The sequence below is a fragment of the Equus przewalskii genome, chromosome 14 (genome assembly GCF_037783145.1).
Source record: "Equus przewalskii isolate Varuska chromosome 14, EquPr2, whole genome shotgun sequence".
In the NCBI taxonomy this organism is placed as follows: Eukaryota; Metazoa; Chordata; class Mammalia; order Perissodactyla; family Equidae; genus Equus; species Equus przewalskii.
The window spans coordinates 88,433,026-88,449,770 of record NC_091844.1 but is presented as its reverse complement, the minus strand read 5'-3'; the positions used below and the strand labels follow the sequence as shown (position 1 = coordinate 88,449,770).

Sequence of the window (16,745 nt, the reverse complement as noted above, 5' to 3'; positions counted from 1 at the left end):
AGAAAGAAATCTGCTTTCTCTTTGTTGATGTTGTGGGAGTCTGGATGTGATGGCTGGAACCACTGCAGTCACCCTGCAGTCATGACAGGAGTTAGCAGTGACAAATGGACATGACAGCAGCTGGGTCCTTGATGCTGTGGAGACACTGAACTAACCAATCCTGGAGTTGCTTTATTTCCATGTTTTCTCTCACATCAGATAATAAAACCGCCTCATCCTTTAAGTCATTTCTTGTGATGTGTGGGAACGCTACAGATGTAGAACACTCCTTGCCTCTCTCAGGCTAGGAATTCCAGCCCCAGCTTTGAACATGAACCCCTTCCAGCTGCGCTTCCTCGTGAGCAACCTGACTTAGTCTCTTTGAGCCTGGCTTTATCTCATGTAACTTCGAGATGTTACAGAACCCGCCCAGCGGGGTTATGAGAATGAACTGAGATATTATCCCTAAAGAGTCCAGACAGCCCCTGGAGCTCTGATCCGCCTCTAGGGATGAGAACAGAGGGGAGGGGGCTGCCGCTGTGTTCTGGAGCAGAAGGTGAGCCCACAACTATCTGCTGGAGTGGTGGTGGGAAGGGGATTCGGCAGGACAGCCCCGAGACCCACTGCTGCCCTAGGACACAGGAGGACAGGAAGAAGGAGGATGTGATGGAGAGCTGGGTCCGCCACGGCAGGACAGCTGGCTGCCCAGGCTTCTGCTCCCGGACGGCAGGAGGCGGCACACAAGGGCCTAGAGGAAAGATGGAGGTGGACGCCCAGGCCCCACGACGCCCAGGGTCACAGGGACCGGCCAGCACCTTGGCCCCCAAGCGTAGCTCACACTGGACCCACAGGCCCAGTGGTGCTGGTGGGCTCCCACACACCATCAAGGACTCTGTCCACTGGGAAGAAGCATTCCAGGTTCCAGAGAGCTGACGCATGAGGGTTTTGAGGGCAGATTCAGGCTCTCTTTGTAGAGAAAAATTTATGCCTTACACACGTAACTGCGGGCTTGACCTCAGCTCTACGCTCAAAACTAGGAAGGTGGTGAGTGCAGATTTAAGTTTTGTAACCAAAACGGATGACATGACAAATATTTCTGTCACACCAATTAGAGATTAGTGATCTGCTGGAGAGACAGATCTAATTATGGTTGATTCTTTGGAGAGGGAAAAAGATCTTTTTTGAAGAATAATGAGGGCTGGAAACACTGAGAGCCTGCAGTAACTAAAGCCCACCGTGTCCTTCATGTATGAATTGTGATCACCACCAGCAGACCTTGGGGAGAGCAATTTAATTATGAAGCGAACACAGATTGCTTTTTGGTATCTCAGTTTCTCTCCTCTGTACCTCTTGCCTCTGCACTAGGATCCTACTGGATCCAACCCTCATTCATAATCCAGTTTTGAAGATCACGTATTCTAGCCTCTCCATCCCTCCTTGCATTCATCCTTCCCTCCCTTCTTTGATTTCTCCCTCCATCCCTCCATCCACCCATCCACTCATCCACACATCCACCCCTTCATTCATCTATCTATCCATCCATCCACCCATTCATCCATCCATCCATCCATCCACCCACCCATCCATCCATCCACCCAACAGGTATATATCAAGTGCTTGCCATGCACCAGACACTGTGGGTGATGTTGTCCTCACATAATGTCCACTGTTAAATGGTCCTACTCTATAGAGTGGACATTGATCTCTACCTTACAGATGTGGACATTGAGGCTTAGACAGGCCAAGCAACTTGCTCAAGGTCAGACTGTGAGTGAGTGGCAGAAATGGGACTTGATTCTGGAGCTTGGAACGCTGCCTGGACTCCCGGAGGACTCACGGCCTTTAGCCTCTCCCTCTTATGTCTCATGTCCTCCAGTACTCCCCTCACCTTAGCCACTGGCCCCCGCCTGTCCCAGCCTATTCGAGTGAAACCGGAAAATTTAAATTAAAGGCATCATCTATACATTATAACTGAATGGCAAATTACAAAAAGTCAGAGGCTATATCTGCGCTCAAAGCTCCAGCCGCAAGTCACACTTCAAGCAGCCCTTGGATGCAGCAAGAATTCAAACCCTGGTGCCGATGACGTGCGTGCATCAAACCTCCCAGGTTTAGCAGCTGATTTTTCTTACATAGACTTAATTTTTAAGACGTATGATTACTCTTTATTACCAGAAAGAAGTCTTTGGAGAGCCTGGGATGCAAACACTCACTTGCTGGACACCAACATCTAACCAATTTCAACTTTTAATGATTTTTTCCAAGATTTAACTGCAAGATTAAAAAAATAGTAGTTGTCTTCAATATTTACAAAATCAAAAGAAACATGGAGGTATTATGCTGTGATATTAGATATGCAACTCAGTAAATTACTTACCTCCATTTTTTTCTTAAAGATCATGGCTTTTAAAAAAAAGTATCTTAAAACATAAAATGACTGCTGTCTGAAAGCTGTGGTTCTAAAGGTTCTATTTATTTTAATGATGCAGACACTTCTCAAAATGTTTTAGAATGCCTTTTTGTGAGTCTTACAAGAAAACTCTTTCATTGAGTTTTAACGTTTTCCACTAACCAGCTTTACAAAGCTTGGTTAACTATCTTATTTACCAGATTTTGCTCCAAATAACTTTTGACTGTTTCCAGAAATCAAATCCGCCCCCACAGGACAAAATGGTCCTGGCCGTCTAAGATACTCAGATACCGAGCCGGGAGTTCTGAGCAGGCGAGCATGGTGTGTGGCGCACAGGAGACCCCAGGAAATTCCTTTGTGGATGATGGGGTGGAATCAGACCTCAACTGCAGTCCCAGATCTGTCACGCAACCCATGCCACCTTCAGAAAGCCCCTTAGCTTCCTTGAGCTTTACTCTTCTGTCAAGTGGCCTTGGGGTCTGTGTCCTTGTTTAAAGGGACTACTTTAAAATTAGTGAGGAATGACAACGTGTTGAAAGACTTTATGAGATCTGGTTACACACAGGGTTAGGTACAAGGCACGGTCTAGGTGTCGTGGGGAATCCCAATGAGCCCCCTTACTGTCTCCTCGTCAACAGGGGCCATCTGCCCTTGCTGAGTGACAGCAAATGTACAGGACCGATTCCACGCTGACCAGGCACTTAGAGCACTAGGACTTTTCTCTCTAATTAGACAGTGAAAGAGCTGCCATATTCTCAAAGATCTCAAAGATCTTCAGACACCGTAGATGGGAAGGAGGACACCTAGTGGAGGGGCAGTGACCTTCAAATTCTCTTCAGGGACGCCTGCTCCCGGAAGTGGCGGGGGTAGATGCCCTTTTCTCTGTTGCTCCCACTAAGTACAACCAAAACCCTGGACTTCATACACAAAACAAATATAAGCAGACTCTGGAGGGTGGAGAGACGGCAACCAGCGAGGGGCCTGGGGCCCGAGGACCCCCAATGCTGAGGGTCGAAGGCCTGCACCTCCTCTCCCGCACGTCCCAGACTTGGGCTGAAGAAGCCTGCAGCCCAGAAAAACCACAGGTGCAGACCCCAGAAGCTGCACAAATGCCACTCCCTCTAGCCAAGGTCCAGGAAGGGCAGCCAGCAACACAGAGAACTTCCAGACAATACCCGCCCTGCTCCAGCCAAACCACAGAAAATTGTGTCTGCACGGCACCGGAGACAGCCAACACGCCCAGCCTCCCATCCTCACCTGGCCCAGCCAGGGATGACCACAGGGATCTTCCACAAACATTCACTCAAAATGGACTGAAATGGACCGAAATGCAAAATGCAAACTATAAAACTCTCAGAAAAAAACACAGGAGAAAATCTGCAAGATCCAAGGCTACTCACAGAGTTCTCAGACCTGACACCAAAGGCGTGATCCATAGAAGGGAAACTGATAACTGGACTGTGTCAAAGTGAAACCCTTCCGGACATGGGAATATTACCCAGTGCTGAAAACAAATGAGCTATCAAACCATGCAAAGATGGGGAGGAAACGTAAACTACGGAGACAATAAAAAGATCAGTAGTTGCCAGGGGCTGGGGGAGGGATCCGTAAGAGGAGCACCGAGGAGTTTTAGTCAGTGAAAACACTCTGTATGACACTATAATGACGACACGCGTCATTAAACATTTACCCAAACCCATGGAGAGAAGACCACCAACAGTGAACCCCACCACAAGCTGTGGACTCTGGGCGACGACGACGTGTCCATGGAGGGTCACCAGTTGCAACAAATGTTCCATCTGGCGGGCGATGCTGGTAACAGGGGAGGCTGTGGGAATGTGGGAACAGGGAGGTATGGGAAATCCCTGTACCTTCCTCTCAATTCTGCTGTGAACCTAAAACTGCTCTGAAAATAAAAGCCTACTTAAAAAAAAAAAGGGCAATCAAAACTTCTTCTCTGTGAAAGACCCTGCTGAGAAGCTGAAAAGAGAAAAGGGAGAATGGGGAAAATCTTCACACGCTACTTCCACATCCCAGAAGCAGGAACTTAAAAGTGAAGGAGACGGCCTCTCATTCAGGGACACTGCCCAGAAGCCGAGGAGGCCACTTCCACCCAAGTCCCTTTGTCCAGATCCACTGTACTGCAAGGGAGGCTGGGAACACGGCCTCTGTCCAAGGTGGTGTCACCACAGATGACAGAAGGGCCGGGCACTGTCCCTGTGACAGTCTCGACAATGCAGGGACTGGCCCTCTTGACTCCAGACAGGGACTGGTGCCCGATGCGAGCTGGTTTCCATGGCCACCCTGCAGGTAGATGGCAGGCCAACACCTGAACCAGCCTGTGAGGCCTCAGGCTTTAAGTTTTAAACTTCAACACTAAGTAAAGAGATTACACTCACTAAACAAGCCTCTTGCTTTCTGCCCTGCCACACGTCGATGACAAGGAAGCTGAGAGTAGGGTGGGCTCCAGCCTGTGAAGAGGGGCGAGGGGCAACAACCAGCCCGCACTCCGGGGAGGGGGAGCAAGAGGCCGAAGTCTCTAGGGCCCCGACCCACCGCCTCCACTAGGCCTCAGGGTAGCTCAGCTTCCACCCAGGGCTCCCTCTTGTCCCCAAACCACGCTTTCATATTTCCAGGCACAGTGGACACAACTCCAGCTGCATTTAATGATCTTCCTTCTCTACTAGTTTCTCTCCCTTTTTGTGTATTTGATCCTCTTGTGGAACGTTTTAAACTTCAGATTTGAAATTTCTGAAAAACACTGTGTCCTTGCAGCCCATTCTCTTCCCTCAAAGAGGCGTTCCTGTACATACACATCTCTGGCCCTGTTCTGCGGAGTGGGTGGCACTCAGGATTCATCTTCCAGAAGCTCCTACACTGATTCGTGCGCAGAAGGAAGAGGGCAGCCGATTCGCACGGCAACCTTCCCCCTTCCCACTTTTGCCCTGCCGCTCGCTGCACCTTGAAAGAAGCTATTTATTTCCACAGCCAGTGAAAGCTGCCAGAACCAAGAGATGAATGAGCACAGATCGAAACAGGGAGGCATCCCCTCTGCCTTCACTGGGGTCTGGGACCCCATGGAACCACCCCCTCCAGACTTCCCCTGGGCTCTGCTAATGATTATAAATGGCAAAGAACCTCCAATTTAATTGCAAAAGGTAATGATGCAGTGAGCATAAGATTAGATTCAGTACAGAAGACAATATCCTCAAACGATAAAAAAAAAAAAATTGAGGAGCTGGGTGTGAAGATGGGCGAAATCGATAGGAAGGTTTTGGTATGAAATCCTGCGGCAGAGGGTCACAAAGTGATATTGACAGAACTGCTGACAGTGGATAAAAAAGGGAGAGCGAAAACTAAATTGGTCTCTGCAGAAGATAAGTTACAGATTAATCACCCCACCGTAAAATCATTCTGAGATGGCCGAGGGTCTGAAGACGCGTCCACAGTTTGATTACAGGATGGGACTGCAGAGCCGGGCCACCAGGGCCTGCTGAATTCTAATACACGCGACTGGACATTCATCTTCTGCCTGGCATTCTCCCCTGCGCAGAGCAGGGCCAGTGCTCACACGGCTCCTCGCGGCATCTTCTCAGACCAGGAGGGGAGCCCCCACCCCAAGGACCTCCCACAAGACTGCCAGGAGGCCAGGCACTTTAACAGGAAGGTGTTTCTCCCTTCTGTCTTAAGCTGACAGTTGGCAGAACGGCCCACTGAAGTCCAAGCCGGAGAAGGCGGGCAGGAGAGGGATTCCCTTCGCCTCTGACCAGACTCCCCAACGAGTCCCCCTAACGGCGGGGGATCATGAAGGTGTCTCAACTTGGACCTGCCGGGGCTCAGGGAACAAGCTTAGGCATGAAGTTCTCTTCAAGTCCCCTGTTTTAGCCTAAAATTTGCATTCTACTCCATGATACAGAGATATGTCTTATTTTTTTTAATTTTAATAAAAATAGTGATTTTTTTCCCTTAAATATTATTTATTTGCTCTGAAAATAAGCCAATTCTTAATTTCACACTGAAGCCTATGAGACTCTCTTCTGATCATGCAGAGCTGTAAAACTTTAACAGGGCACTTCATATTTTAAAAAGTCTGACTTCTATATCACATATTGATAATGATAAATCATGATTCATGCCATTTCTTCAACTCAGAGGGGTGAAGAAAGGATTTATTAATATTGTAAGGGACCATGAGGGTTGAAAGAGCTAAATAAGCATCTCAGGAACAGATAAATATAGGACAAGGTCACCACGAATGAATGCGTGCCCAGACACTACTCTCGACTCCCCTCGACCGGGCGCAGCCACTGCGCCTCCCTCGGTGTTACTGACATTGTGTGCTTTTTCGTTTCAAATTTATTTTTCTCTGTAAAGTTATTACTTTGGCATAAACAAATGTAATGAAATTATTAACACATGTAAAAATCACATTTTAAGAGAGGCAATTTTAAGGAATCAAATATAAAAATGAATCTCTACCAATCAATAGAATATTTACACTGTGAAAGAAAAAGTACTCAAAGCGATGAATATTTGAAAGCACAGCGGCTTTCAGAGAAAGTCACTGCCAAACATTAACAGGCCTGAGAGTGAGCAGCCCTGGGATAGAGACGTGATCTCCCTCGGGAACTGTGAAAACCCAGCGACTCCGCGTCCTGGCTAACTGAACCCTGAAGGCGGCTCAGGGGCCGCCTGGCGGAACACTGAGATGGCCTCCCGTGGGTCACACAATGTACAGGAACAGCTGATCCGTCTGACGACTGAAACCCTTAGGCCTGTGCACACATGAGTGAAAGGAAGATTAGCTGAATGGTCACCAGGTCAGTCGATCGCCATTTTTATAACTCACTTCATAACTAATGTCAAAATTCTAAACATATATAAATCAAGAAGTGTATTCGGAATGCAGCCGAAAGGTACAACAGAAAAAGTACAGAAAACTATCACTGTGTAATTCTCGTTACTTACCACGGCCTGGCTGGAGCTTTCCTGCAAATCCCACAGCAGGATGTGGTTATCCGCCAAGGAGATGACTTTCTTTCCGTCTCCCGTGGGCTCCCAAGCGACACTGAGAGAAGGAGAAGTGTCAAATATCAACATGGACAGTTGAGATTCCCAAATGTGTGGCTACGAGCTTTTACACACATCCTTCATAAACCAGCAAGGCCTTTTCCTAGCCCATCACCCGTCACCAGCAGTGTTTATCAACATTATTCAATGACACTGTGCAGGCAGTGTTCTCTCTGCTGAGGACCGGATGTCTGTGTCCTTCCCCAGATTCACCTGGGGTTAGGAGGTGGGCTTTGGGGAGGTGATTAGGGTTAGATGAGCTTGGGGCCCCATATGGGATTACTGCTCTTATTAAGGATCGACGCCAAAGTATGAGAGCTCTCTCACTCTCTCTCTCTGTTTCCCTGTCTCTCTCTCTATTTCACTCTGTTTCTCTCTGTCTCTCTTTCTCTCCTCCTGCCATGTGAACACACAGCAAAAAGCCAGTCTGTAAACTGGGAAGAGAGTCTTCACCAGAACTTGACCATGCCGACCCCTGATCTCAGACTTCCAGCCCCCAGAATTGCAAGAAACAAACGTTTCTGTTGTTTAGGCCCCCAGTCTGTGGTGCTTTGTGACAGCAGCCCAGGCAGACTGAGACACTCGCCCACACGTCTTCCCATGACTGCCTGAGGAACGGAGAGCTGACCAGTTCCAGACAATGAGACGTGAAGGGGCCTGTGTGGGCTGGGTCCTAAGGAGGCACAGGAGAGATGCTGCGATTTTGGAGAGGATGCCCACATGTTCTGTAGCCACCTCCTCACCAGCCCAAGGATGCGGCCAACGTCCTGGTGGAGATGGGAGGGCAGAACTGAGAGCAGAGCAGAGAAGGAGTGTCATAGCCCCGAGGTACCAGGCTCAGAGTCGGCCTGCCTGTGATATCACATAATTTCCTTACATTTCAGCCAGTTTGAGTCATGTTTCCCATTATCTGCAGCCAAAACCATCCTAACTGATACAATGCATATTTGAACAACTAAAGACCAAAAATCATAACACCTCTGCAGTAAAGCTGTGAAGAAATCAAGAAGTTTTCAGTCTGGTCACAAGTATGGATTTCTGTCTTCCTTGATGAAATTCTTCAAGCGCTTATAAAGAGGAGAATTTCATTTCACGTACTCGAACCCGTGAGTCACTGAAGACATCAGCAAGGACCCGCACGACTTCTTTTTCAAACAGAACACAATACTAATTGATTGGGGGCGTCCTCAGGTGCACCTCCCTCATACCATCTTTTCAAGACTGTCAATGGAGCTATTATTACTTTTAATCACAACATTAATACAATTCAAAACCACAATTTCTTTCTCATTTATAGTTTAAGAAACGCACACAGAGTTCATAGCACTATGACCACAGGTACATCACTCCTACATCAGACAAAGAGCTTACTCTATCTTTCTAATAATAGCAATGAAAAACGACAACATCCAGGAAACAAAATCAAAACACAACACCTGGAAGAGAGGTCAAGAAGTTTGGTTCTGAAATCTGCTGCTCCTATTTTGTTAAAATAACAGCCAATTCTAATTCTGAAGTCCTCTCTTTAGAGGGAGATGATCAGACGTCTCTCGGTAGCCTGTTTTCACAGGTACACTTACACGGAGTTCAGGCCACCGACAAGAACACCCCAGGGAAATGCAGACAGGGGAGGAGGAGAAGGACAAGGGCAGTCTCGTCCTGGAGAGGACAACGTGTCTGCCTGACACTTTCTGTCTTGGCCCGCTCAGGCTGCCATAACAAAATACCACGACCAGGCGGCCTGAACAGCAGACATCAATCTCTCACAGTCTGGAGGCAGGAAGTCCAAGACGGAGGCACCAGCACGGCTCTGGGAGCCCCTTCCTGTGTTCTCACACATCAGAGAGCAGGGAGAGGAAGCTCTCGTGTCCCTTTGATAAGGGCACCACTCCTCGCGAGAGCTCCACCCTCGTGACCTAATTACCCCCCAAAAGCCCCATCTCCAAATTGGAAATGAAGGTTTCAACAAGTGAATTCGGAGGGGACCAAAAAATGCAGTCCATACGCTATATATTAGGGGCAATAGATTTAGACTGGTTTATAGGCTTCTCACCAGGTCTCATTTAGAAGTTATGCACGCCCCCACCCCCAACACACACACCCGAAACCAGGACGAGGGATATCTACAAGGCTATGGCCATGAATCCAGGGACAGCGAGTGCCCAACACAGTGTGAGCAAGAGTGCAGTCATTGCACGGATACACGGAATTTTTAACAGAAACTCCAGAAAGCCAGAGATTCCCATGTAACCAACAAATCACAGAATAAGAATTAGCCCGTTTGATGACAAAGACTGAAGACCTACTTGTGAAACAAAGTGAACAGCTTACGGATAATCCACGCCTTTCCCACAGACAATTTTTAATGACGCACAAACATTCATCTTGGCTACCTTCTTTGGTACCATGAATATCTGAAAACGGCTTCTCCAGCTGGATTAAAGGATTCTGGAGGGTAGAATCAATTTATCAAAACTCTTATATTCTCCACAGTGACCAGCAACATTTGGGGTACATGGCACTTAACACTTGCTCGTGAATTCTAAGGAAGAGGGAAGAATTCCATCTAAGATTAGAGAAGCTGCATTAAAAAATGAGACCATTTAAGTACATTTAGTTAACCATTAGTAAATTAGGGTTTGGAAAATAGCCAACAACCCTAAAATAAGAACAATGAGAAAAAGCTTTAAAGGCTTCTGAACAGTCAAAATCCATGCAAGAAGGCTCAGGTGCTGGTTTCATATTTTAAGTCGCAGCATCCATCAAGCTGTCCTCAGAAGTTTCCTTTACCCTGCCATTTGCCCACAGTTCTAACATATTTGGTTATTTGACTTCTAAGTCTACAGGAGAACAAAATTGCGGACTGTAAGAGGAGAGGGGCTGTTTGAAGCGGGATATGTGGGTAACGGGGCAGCCGTCACACCTCTTTGCACCCTGCTTACATCCGTGCTCTTGGCTTGGAAGGACTCAGAAGGAAAATGTCCACACTTCCTAAAGCAACCTACAGATTCAACACACTCCCTATCAAAGTCCCAGCAAGACTCTTCACAGAAATAGAACAAAGAATCCTAAAATTTACATGGAACAACAAAAGACCCTGAATAGTCAAAGTGATCCTGAGAAAAAAGAACAAAGCTGGAGGTATCGCACTCCCTGATTTCAAAATATAGTACGAAGCTACAGTAATCAAACAACATGGTACTGGCAGAAAAGAGACACAGATCAATGGAACAGAACTGAGAGCCCAGAAATAAAACCACACATCTACAGACAGCTAATTTTCAACAAAAGAGCCAAAAACATACAATGGAGAAAGGGAAGTCTCTTCAATAAACGGTGTTGGAAAAATTGGACAGCCACATGCAAAAGAATGAAAGTAGATCATTATCTTATACCATACATAAAAATTGATTCAAAATGGATTAAAGACTTGAATCTAAGACCTGGAACTGTAAAACTTCTTGAAGAAAACATAGGCAGCAAGCTCCTTGACATCAGTCTTAGCAATATCTTTTTGAATAGCGTGTCTACTCAGGCAAGGGAAACAAAGAAAAATAAAGAAATGGGACTATATCAGACTAAAAAGCTTCTACACGGCAAAGGAAACCATCAACAAAACAAAAAGACAACCCACCAACTGGGAGAAAATATTTGCAAATCATATATCCAATAAGGGGTTAATTTCCAAAATATATACAGAACTCACACAACTCAACAACAAAAAACAACCTGATCAAAAACTGGGCAGAGGATACAAACACTTTTCCAAAGATAATTTACAGATGGCCAACAGGCGCATGAAAAGATGTTCAACATCACTAATTATTAGGGAAATACAAATCAAAACTACAATGAGATATCACCTCACCCCATTAGAGTGGCTATTATTAAAAAGATAAGAAATAAGAAGTGTTTGAGAGGATGTGGAAAAAAGGGAACCCACATACACTGTTGGTGGGAATGCAAAATGGTGCAGCCACTATGGAAAAGAGTATGGAGATTTCACAAAAAATTAAAAATATAAATAACATATGATCCAGCTATTCCACCTCTGGGTATTTATCCAAATAACATGAAAACACTAATTCAAAAGACATCTGCACCCCTATGTGCATCGCAGCATTACTCACAACAGCCAAGACTTGGAAGCAACCCAAGTGCCCATCGACAGCTGACTGGATAAAGACGTGGCGCACATATATACAACGGAATGCTACTCAGCCACAAAAAAAGACAGAATCGTCCCATTTGCAACAACATGGACAGACCTTGAGTATATTACACTAAGCAAAATAAATCAGACAGAGAAAGACAAATATCATATGATTTCACTCACATATGGAAGATAAACAAACACATGGATGACGAGAACAGATCAGCGCTTACCAGAGGGGAACGGGTGGGGGGAGGGTGAAAGGGATGATGGAGGGAAACCAGGTGATGGTGGTGAACATGATGCAGTCTATACAGAAGCCAAAGTATAATGATGTACACCTGAAATTTATACAATTATAAACCAATGTGACCTTAGTAAAATAAAAATTTAAAAAGCCATTTCATGGCAGATACCCAGGCTCTGAACGTCACAGGAAGGGCGACAGAGGCAAACACCACGCACACTGCCAGCAGGCAGGATGGCCTCCCCAGCCCACTCCCAAATCCCCACAGGCCCCGCTGGCTGCCAGGATACATCCCCAGGAGAGTGGGCTCCACCACAGCTGAGAAATCCTCTCCCTCCACTCCCAGACGGTGGGGGGTTACACCCTCCAACCCCCTGAGCAATGCCGGAGACATGGGGGGTGAGGTGCACACGTACATGATGGCCCAGGTACATTCTCAAGCATTTATAGAGTCAGGTGCACATGCACACGACAGCCGTGGTACATTCAAGAGCATCTACAATGAGTCAGGTCCACGCGCATGTGATGGCCCCAGTTCATCCTAGATCATCTGTGGAGAGGCAGGTGACATGCACATGACAGCCCCAGTACATTCTGGAGCATGTGTGACGGGGACTAGGGAGTTTCAGGTCAATGCCAGGTGCCCATGAAAACCCGTTTCCTCTCATGTCTTTTTGCTTAGTAGGACGCATGCATGCACATTTGCGTGACTATCGATTCCAAAGCTATAGAGAATCCAAACTGATTCACACGCTCGCCTCAGAAACCAAATCAAACAGCCGCAGACGTTCTGAGGAAGTGGCGTGCTTCCACCAACACTCTTCCTCCAGACACAACCACGGGCAATTACACCTTCTTCCCCCGACTCTAAGAAAATGGGTCATTTTTGTCTAGTTTCGTTCCAGGAGTGGAAGGAAAGGAGTGAAGAGGGGGTAAAGGATTTCCCTCAGGAAATCATGGTTCTCTATTCCTCTCATTTTCTCCTCATCCAACAGATTTTCTTTCTGCTTTTGAATGGGCCAAGGGATGTATTTCTCTGAGAGAAAGCTTATGTTTCTCAATAACATTATCAGAGGAAACAATCAAATGAATTTCAAGTGGCTGTAGAAGTAACTTTGTATCTAAAAAGGGAAAATATATAATAATTCAAAAAGAAGCAAAAAAAAAGCTTAAAGAACACAGGAGATAATAGTGATTTGCTTTAGAAAATAACTTGGCTTTAAGTTCTTACAGGTGAAGATTTTAAGAAATGCTTCATTTCCGGGGGAACAAAGTTTCTTGCCACTTCTGAAGGTCACAGTGAATATATAAGGTTGTAACAACAACTGCAAGGAACACAGGAGAATGGAAGGTGAGGTTCTTAGGAGGCACCACCTGCGACTTCTGGCCTGAGGCCCCGGGGCCACCACACACACTGAAAACCCGGTACCTGGGGGCCTGGGGGCACAGTGGTGTCACGGCTGGGGCCTTTGGAGAGACCGGGTAAGACTTACTCTTGCTAGCGGTCTATGAAACCAACTGCCCAGAAAAGGTGTGCTGAGATTCCAGAAAAACAGTCAAGTGTGGCTATGTGTTTTCAGAGTGGTAACAGGCAATTCCCTAAACAATCACGGCTCTGCGATGCCCAGTTTCCCAGTGGAGATGCATGTCAGGCAAAGAGGGGTGGGGTCCAGAGATAAAACTCACAAGGACCTGAACACGAGAATACTGGGATCCTATGACTTCCATCAACCTGAGGCTGCATGAGGAGGGCTATCCTCTGCAAGGACCAGGGCTGAAGCCGGAAGCACTTCAGTCTCTTCAATAAAATAAAGTGTCTGTGGATTAGGGTAAAGAGATACAGGCTTCTGGAAGGCAGCACCTAGTTCTTACTCTACCTAGTACATCCGTTGGGGCTTCACTGAAACACCACTTCCTCCAGGGAGCTGTCCCGATCCCCCAAGACCACACGGATTGCTCCCCGTCTGTCACAGCACCAGCCTGCACTGCCCCTCATACTTGCTGCCTACTGGTCATCAGTCATGTCTGGCTTTCTGGCTAGACTATCAATTCTCCATGAGCACAGACTCTCCTGCTGGGACATGCCAAGCACCCAGCACAGGATCTGACGGGCACTTGAGAGGCACATGAGAGGCACTCATTAAACAAGTGCTGAAAGAAGAATTAATTATGGTTCCTCTTAGTGTGTGTCCTGTGCATTCTATAATGCATGAAATATAAAATTGGAAAAAGATTCTATTTATCAAGTATACTCAGTGAAGATTGGTCCATTGTAGAACCCATTCAAGAGGGTTTGCTACTTAGTATCAAAAGGACCTCACTATGAAGAGGTCTTGCTTGTTAATCAAGTCTCGCGAGGACTGCTGAAGACAGATTAGAGCACTAAAGCGGAGCACAGAAGGAGCCTCCGCGGACGCCCTCTCTGCCCGTTGTTCTCTCTCTCTCTATTCATCCTGACCCTCTGAAATCCACCCACTGCTGTCTTTGGGCAGGAAACCGCACCGCGGCGACGAAGCCACAACTGAAATGTCCAGCTTGGACCCCCATGCCACGTGTACTGCCAAGGGCTTCTCTAACTGTATGCCCCTTTCACCCTAAACTCTAAATGCACCAAAGAGAATGCGGCCTCACCCTGCCCCATCTTTTCTGTCAATGGTGTTGCAATTCTCCTGGGAATAAAAACTCTGGAGTAATTTTTTCACATTTGTCTATCATTCTCAAACTCTATATACAAACCAATAAAGCTTGTTGAATGTTATGTCTAAGGTCTCTCTGACTTTACTTCAGTCTAACCCACAATTTGCCCCCGGCTCATTATTTTCCTACAGCTCGTCTGAAACAGTCTTCCTCGGTCCACCTCCAAGCGCCCACCATATGCCAGGTTTACATAGGACACTGTCACGTCCACCCTATTTTATGATGTGGTCACTCAACTGGAAGGATTCATATTTGGGTTGTGAGCTCTTGTCTCTCCAACCAGCCTCTGTTCCTAACCGTCTGGTGGGGGCGCTCAGTGTAAAGGGCTGGACCATAGTGGGGAAGGATCCAGGCCCTGCTGGCAGTCACGTGACTCATTAACAAACCTGCTGTGCATGTGAAACAAAAGGGTGTCACAACATAGAACCCATCTGGCGTGCCCACCGAGGCCATTCTGCCTGCTGCCTGCTCGCACACACAGCCCTTCAGGTGGCCAAGCGTGGCGGCGCCCTCACTGACAGTCAGCTCCTGAAGTCAGTGCACGGGACCTGCCCACTCACAAGACCCCAACATCAGAGGTCCCAAGTCCTTAGGAGCTGGCATTGCCAGCATCGTGACTCTCGAGACCCCTTTCCTCCATCAGGAAGGTGGACTTGCCCACTCTGAGGGTTGCTGTAAGAGTGACACGACTTACTCCTGAGTTCCAGCAAATCAGCGCTCCTCAAGCGGAGGCTGCAATTCACCAACGGGCCACGAGGCCACCTCAGGGAGCGTGAGCAGAATGGGGTAGACACCGTGCTGGCACGTTTTCAGGGTAAACAGTGCTGGTGAGACTTTCATTTCAGCCATGTCCATATATGTTTAGGGGGGTCATGAGGTGAAACTCTCTCCTTCTGTAGGTGCCGCCAAGAGAAATCTGGAGACTAGTGCTGTCAGCCACCAACACTGGTCTGTTTTAGTTATTTAAGCACTTCAGCTAGAACTTCCTTTAGAGTGCCTTGCATTCTTTTTGCCTTTTTCGGGAATGACTGAGCACACAGCCTGCCTGATGACCCATTCCCGCACTCTGCTCCAGCACAGGGTACATTCACGCTCCTCCAGGGATACAGAGCTGTTGCCACGTGAAATGGCCCTGAGTTGTCGGCCTCTTTTACTGGGGTGGGCTTTGTGATAACGGAGTCTGCAACAGCGCCGACAGCTGTCTACTACCCCTCGGCTACTGCACGTGTCCTGGCAGCACCGGCCTCACTGCCTTGTAACAGAGCTTGAGCAGCACGTCCACTCCTGACGGACAAGTATTAACAATAAGTAGTCCTACGTGGTCACTGGAGGAGCAATCCTGAGTAAAATACACGAAGCCATAGCCCTTGCCTTCGTGAAATCTTGTTTTAAGCTGTATTATTTATATTCTAATTTAAAGTCATATATGCTCATTAGAAATTTTTAAACTTTAGAAAATCCAAAGTCTCTTGTATTCCCACCGAGTGGAGATAACTGCTGTCCAGGTCTTTTCTACACACAGACTGACATGAGTAATAGGATCATAAGTGTTACTTATGGAAATGTGGTCACAAGACTGCAACTTGCTTTTTTTACTTAAAATATATCCTGAGTAACTTTCCATGTCAAATAGGTGCAACTCTTTCCAAAGGCTACACAGAATTAATTAAAGGATTTCCCTGACTTTTTAATCCAAGCCCCAGCTGTCGGACATTTCAGCTGCTCCCAATTGTTCACCACGAAACACATGAAGCCCTGGGGTCCTGGAGGGTACTTCCGGCGGGGGTTAGGATACCCTCTTACAGCAGTGACTCTGGGTCAAAGAGTACACACGGTCCCAAGCGTGTTCCCCAAGAGCACCTTTCCCCACGTTCTCATTGGCGCTAGCTTTTAGCCATAATTGGATCTTGGCCTTTCTGACAAGAACTCCCCACCCCCACCCCAAAGGCCTATCTCTGATGCTTTAATTTGCATTTCCTTGATGTACATCCTGGCAAATGTGAATTGGCTGCTACTATTTCTTGTTCACCTATGACATTTTTTGGAAGTCAAGCTAAGGAGCCTTCGAAGGAAAATTTGCTGACTTAAAACGACCAGTTCTTCATCATGTTCCCTCTGGTTCCTTCCAAAACATGAGTCCAGGATGGGGGAAGAGGGACAGTCACCAGAGAAATCACTGACTTCTCATT

At 47.0% G+C, this 16,745-nt stretch overlaps 1 protein-coding gene across 12 annotated transcripts in view; it reads right to left on the bottom strand.

Annotated features, from left to right (window-relative positions):
• The window catches only part of EIPR1 (EARP complex and GARP complex interacting protein 1), a 136,364-nt gene that overhangs the window by 14,119 nt on the left and 105,500 nt on the right, over positions 1-16,745 (bottom strand). For all 12 annotated transcript variants that reach the window (XM_070571787.1, XM_070571788.1, XM_070571796.1 and 9 more), the window contains one exon: positions 7,358-7,457. In XM_070571787.1, coding sequence (XP_070427888.1) covers positions 7,358-7,457 — 100 coding nt within the window. The remainder of the gene's footprint in view (positions 1-7,357; positions 7,458-16,745) is intronic.